Source organism: Lupinus angustifolius, chromosome LG03 (genome assembly GCF_001865875.1).
Source record: "Lupinus angustifolius cultivar Tanjil chromosome LG03, LupAngTanjil_v1.0, whole genome shotgun sequence".
Taxonomy (NCBI): Eukaryota; Viridiplantae; Streptophyta; class Magnoliopsida; order Fabales; family Fabaceae; genus Lupinus; species Lupinus angustifolius.
In genome coordinates, this window is record NC_032011.1 from 2,513,048 (window position 1) to 2,519,575 (window position 6,528).

The following is a 6,528-nucleotide window of genomic DNA, read 5'->3' on the forward strand; positions in this document are numbered from 1 at the left end:
TTCACCCTCCCCATACCCCACTAGGCTGTCCTTTTACATATGAAGGTCATGTCTAAGACAATATGGACATCTTTGATAATAGAATGAGAAAAAGATGTATACACCGATGATGTAAGAGTTATACTGTCATTGTGTCATCCACCATTTATTATAGACTTTCAAAAAAGTACTACAAATAAAAGTGAATAATGCATTATGTATAAATTTTTACACTATCAATGTATGAATATTAGACTATAGTAGTATTCAGGTACTGGAGTTTATTTTTGTGCTTCACATTTTAGTGTTAAAGTTGGAAGGTGTTTGATATTGAGAGGAGATGGCCTGTCAACCAGATGGATTGAGTTTTGAAACTTAAATTATATGAAGTGTGAAAAGAATATTTTAAAAAATTTAGAAAATTAGTGAGTTATCTGATTACAAAACTCAAACCCCAAAAAAAATAATCATCCAATCATGTTAAAGAATTGGCATACTACTAGGATGAGGTAGTATTTTTTAACTCAAATAACCTCTAACATTTTTTATCCAGTCCAAACTGATTAGGTTCAAGCAAGTAACCCAAAATTGATATTAAATTGAGGAAATTTAAGGTTTGAGAACTCTTTTATATATATATATATATATATATATATTATGACTTTCAAATCTAAATATTTTATGCATAATTAATTTGTTTGTGAATCATCACCCATCCACACACATGAATAAACTTATTTCACAATTTGTTAATGCCATATGGAGTACCCTTGCACAATAATACTTCATATCATTGATATTTTGTCTTATTAAAAAATTACTCCTTATATTACCACCAACCAAACAAAATTGCATAACTAAAACATATAGATGTTTATCTCGCACAAAAACAAAATATTTATGGACCCTCATTAGTTGTGTTACTTGTTATATACGCATATCAACAATATGTTAGTCTAGTAGTGTATTGTTCTATAAGATTCTCAAAATCATCAAAATGTTAATGTTTCAATTCATATCAACTACATTTTTAGAAATGATAGTCACATACTCCAAAATATATTTATTCATTATTAATAGGATGAAAATACCCTTAATAATATAAAAGACTTACTAGTAAAAGTAGTTCAAAGATATCATGTATTTGAATTTTTTCTTGGTCACTTAATTGGATCCATGGACATTGTAGGGTGGTCATCAATAATACATCAAATCAAAACATGCCACATGTGAAATGTTTTATATTTTTCCCAAAATTGATAGTGAAAGGGAAACTATACAATAACACAAGATGACTTTGATAATGGGTAAGCAAAAGGTAACAAGAATTCCTAAACATTGCACATGTTAAGTTTCAAATTCCCAATAAATACACCACCAACCATGAGTTACAAAGTCCACAATAATCATATAAACTCACACAAACATACAACAAATACATAAGTGATCTCAACACTATGCTTTATTGATTTCCCTCTTTTCATCACTACCTCCCAACTTTTCTCATCTTTCATCATCACAAGTCCCACTTCTTATCCTCCTTCACTTATTCATGTCCACATTTCATTACAGTTTTGGTCTCCTTTGAATTAAAAAAGGAAAATTAAACTATTGAATAGAAAAAGAAGGACTATCTTTTCTTTTTAGGGCTATTCATAGCTTTACATTCAAGGTCCCCTACTCAAAAGAAAAGGAGTCCCTACTACAAAGGAAAAACAAAATAAAATACTAAACAACTTTAATGGGTAGATTGTACTTTCACTGTTCATACCATGGATGGATTTATTGCTTCCATTCCCAACTAAATATCATCAACATAGTTTGACATCTTCTCACAAAAGTGTCAAGTTTTCAAATTTTATGGAAAATGAGTTTGACAATCACATATAATCTTCAATTTTAATTAAATGGATTTACCATGATAACTACTTCTGGTGTAATAAGACAATATTATAATGTTTTGACTTTCATTTTTTATAAGAATTTCGGTAGCGTTTTTTTGTTTTTCAACTTTTGTCTTCGTTTGCTCCTATTAAAAGTTTGATTATCTCTATTTTTTTATTATTAAGACTATCTATTAAAGAATAATATTATAATCTTATAATATTTTAAAAATAAAGATAAATAACTATTTTTATGATATATATATTTATTTATGATATATATATATATAATCTAGTTAAAACTTAAAAGTGTGGGAGTAACATTTTTTTTATACTATCAATCCTCTCATCCTAAATTTAGACTCTTCTCCCGGAGAGGACAATGAATTAAAAATATACATGAAAATTAAAAGATAAAAATATTTGTATCCTTTTAACTTATATTGGATTACATTTTTGCTCTTAAATATACATTTAAAAATTTAATTGTTTTCTCCGGTAATGGAGAAGAGTCTGACTCCTCATCATAAGGGTAATGAACTAATCTTTTTATATTTGTGGTTATCACATCCAACAAATATTATTCTAAAAAATCAACCAGAATTTAATAGGATCATATATCACTATATCAATATCTTATTGAAGAAGAATTCTATTATCTCGTTGTATACTGAAAGGGAAGCCCAAACTAGAAAACAACTTTCTGGAATAACAGTAAATTTAGTTCACTAGGAAAAAAACGGGTAAAGTTAACAAATGTGTTAAAACATAGTTTATATAACATTTGAAATCCAAGTAAAACACTTTATAAAAATAGCATTTTTCTTCCTAAATAATGCTGTGGGAAGACACCTATTTCAAAAGATTGACCAATTAGAGTTACGGAATAATTTTGTCAAGGACTTAAGTGATTCTACTACATGGTTCATCTTTTTGTTAGGACAAATTACGTGCTAAAACGGATAAAAAAGTAACAAAAAAGGTACAATATTCCAAGTTTGAATTCTTGATAAACTAAATGATTACTAGAAAAATTAGTACAAGAATGTCCCATTTCTTAAATACCACTCTATGCCATCACTACAAATATCACCATCATTCTCTATCATCAAATCGAACTATTTTTTATGAAGTCTAAAGAAAATTACAGATAAAACAACTACAATGATTTTAAAAATCAAGATTTTGTTAACAAGCATCATTTATTTATTATAGAGTATTATATCATTATTCATTTCATATATAGTTAACAATTCATTATTAATGTTTTTATCATTCACTTCTACGCACATCTCTAAGAATCAATTTACAATGGCCAACAACAAGGTATTGGTCTAGTCGTGTAAAGTTATGCTAGCTCTTCAGGATGACCAAACAATATCAAAATTTCGATTCTTAGAAGCGATATTTGTTGAGAGAGACAATCACAAATCTCAAAAGGGATTAATTCTTCACCTTAATTACATAAAGAGTTTTTTAATATAAAATTCACACTGAATCCACTTGTGAACACCCAATTTCGTCCGGACCATTTCCAAAATAAAAAATAAAAAATAAAAAATATATATATGTAAACGTTCAAGGCAACAAAAAAGGCTTTATTTAGAATGATTCTATTATGTTGGAGATCCAATGCTCTTATCTTTAGCTATTTGATTGATTAAACATTATTTAGAAATATCCAAACAAACAGTGTACAAAAAGGAACAAATGAACACGTTTCAAACTCCCATTTTAGTAGGAAGACACCTGATTACTTGAAGGACATGTCACTAGAATCAAATACTATGGGGTACACAATTTGCTCAAAGTTATTAACAACAAATCTAACAAAGGGGTAGTTACTTCAGCCTTGCAACCATTACGAATCATGAACAGTGCTTAACCTACACATTATCTTTCTATAGCCATGAACAAATTCTACAAGTTCCATACTCAAGAATGATTACAATTAATCAACAAAATAATCAATTGGAAAATACAGAGCTTCTAGTTCCGTGATTATCCAAAACTCCTTCATATATTACTTTCTCGAATCATCAACATCAACATCATGGCTTCCCCCAACATACACTGGCCAAGCATGTTCAAGTCCAAACCTTACAATCAGTGGCAGCATGAAACAGGGAAACTCTTGATAAAGCCATCTCCGGAGTACTTTTTGCCACTGCTGAGATTGCAGTTTTTCAAGGATGTCTCACTTAGCTTTTATTTAGACTATGCAGAACACATTGCGTCAAATGAAATTCTGGAAGATGTGCCTGGCCATAATGCATATCTTAATGGGATAAGCGTCATTAGTGGAATGGCATTGTTCCCATCAGCTTTAGAGCAAGAGGACCAGCACTCTGAAAAACTTCTGCAAGTACATAACTGAAAGTCCACATAGGTTAACATCAAGTCAGGAGATAAAGGGTCGCGACCCAGAGCACCTATTCTATTTCAGTTGCACAGTTATAAAGAACAATCAAATGTGAATCAGCATAATTCCCAAATAAAAGTAGGCACTCAACAGGTAAAAGACAACATCATTGGCATTTTAGTTACAATAAGCATGAATGGCAGCAATGATGAGACACCTTAAAGGAATAACCAGTGCAAGGGAGCATTCTAAACAGTCAACTAAGAGTCATACATGATGAGGCAATGAAATAGATGAGAATCAGAATTACCATCTCTTCACAGGTAAAAGACAACATCATCCGAATCCGAGCTACCGTGAAGGTTGAGGTCTTCATCGATGAGTACCATCACCAAACACCACAATAACCCGTATGAACCACCGAAGAAGAGAAGATGAGGATTTCGTTCGATGCATCTCGAGAAAGAAGGGATTCCCTTCATTGGTCCACTCCAACACGGGTTGGAGGGTCTTTCCGGGCTAGATTCGTGAAGAGATGCACAAGGAGAGGGAGATGCGTGATCAGGGATTCTATTCCCATTTTCTTTCTCTGGTTAGTGGGTTAAAGGTGGAGGGGTTCAACTTTTCTTTGTTTCATTATGCCATCTATGCAATTTTCTTGGAATGTATCTCATAATCATTATAATGACTGTATATTCCAACTTTAATTAACTAGCTCTTTTATCACTAAATTCAACCATCAATTCCATATAAACTATTTTAATTAATAAGACTATTTTGTTACTAAACTCTATATGTATAAATAATAAGATATTATCAATTTAATCATGGAATTTTTATAGTAAGGTTATGGTTCGAGTTGTCTCTAACTTCTCCGAGAATGAGAAGAAGGTCTACAACCAACACCGTCTCTAAACTATTAATTCTATATGTATAATTAATAAACTGTTTTATCACCTAGATTCTATGTGTGCGAATAGTTAGAAACTATGTTATCAAATTAATCATGGAATTTTTATAGTAAGGTTATGGTTCGAGTTGTCTCTAACTTCTCTGAGAATAAGAAGAAGGTCTACAACCAATGCTATCTCTTAATAAACTATTTTATTAATAAAATCCTATATCTATAAATAATTAGAAACTATTATACTAAATAAATTTTATGGATTTTTTAGTAAGGTTACGGTTCGAGTTGTCTCTAACTTCTCTGAAAACGAGAAGAATGTCTACAACCAATGCTGTCTCTAAGCTATTANATATATATATATATATAATTAATAAACTATTTTATTACTAAAATCCTATATTTATAAATGATTAGAAACTAGTATACTAAATAAAATTTATGGATTTTTTAGTAAGGTTACGGTTCGAGTTGTCTGTAACTTCTCCGAAAACGAGAAGAATGTCTACAACCAATGCTGTCTCTAAGCTATTAATCATGTATATAGAAAATAATTCCCCAGCCTATTTTGCTACCTAATTCTAAAAATAACCCAATATTATTTTACCGAATAAATTGAGATTTTTATAGTGAGGTTATGGTTCGAGTCGTCTCTAACTCCCCGGAAATGAGGAGAAGGTCTACGACCAACACCGTTCCTGAACTGTTAGTCTCGTTGAACCAAAACAATTATATATTAACCAACTCAATAAATGGATATTTCTAAACTTACCAATATTTTCTAAATCACTAACAATTAACCAAAGTAACTAAACAATTTTCGAGGGTACCGTTTNGAACTAGAACTACGTAAGCCTTGATCCCCTTAATAGGGGTACGTAGGACCAAAATCAATATTGTCAGGCTCAATAATAAAAATAAGTAATTCTAAATAAATAATTGTTAAGGGTATAAAAGTCCATGTTATTAGCGAGGGTACCGTTTTAATACGGGCGGACGGGGTGCTAATACCTTCCCCGATCCGTAATCGACTCCCGAGCTCAGAATCTCTGCTTAAAGACCATATTATCCTAATTGGGCTTACTATAGAGTTTTCTACGTTTTAACCACAAAAAACGTAGTGGCGACTCCAAATCAATCGGGAGAGGTAGAAATCGAGTTCGCCTCCTCCCAAGTCGTAGAGCCGGTCTTCCAACCAAAAATCGGATCGCGACAAAGAGGATTTCAAATTTAGCTGTTACCCAGGTTACATTAACAAAAAAGGAGATGGTCCTAATTGTAATCGCACTTTCACTGTTGGAGTGTAGTACTTTTATGTTCAAAATGGGCTTCTAATTTTTACTCCATTGTATTGTTATTTGTTAGTGTAGAAAGGCATTACTTTTTTAATAGAAATGGCA

General features: G+C 31.2%; 1 protein-coding gene across 1 annotated transcript in view; it reads left to right on the forward strand.

Annotated features, from left to right (window-relative positions):
- LOC109343041 (uncharacterized protein At4g26485-like) overlaps positions 1-6,528 on the forward strand; it is a 23,735-nt gene extending 17,207 nt beyond the window's left edge. The window contains exon 4 of the mRNA XM_019581157.1: positions 6,349-6,528. Within this exon, the coding sequence (XP_019436702.1) occupies positions 6,349-6,435 (87 nt within the window). The 3' untranslated portion in view covers positions 6,436-6,528. The remainder of the gene's footprint in view (positions 1-6,348) is intronic.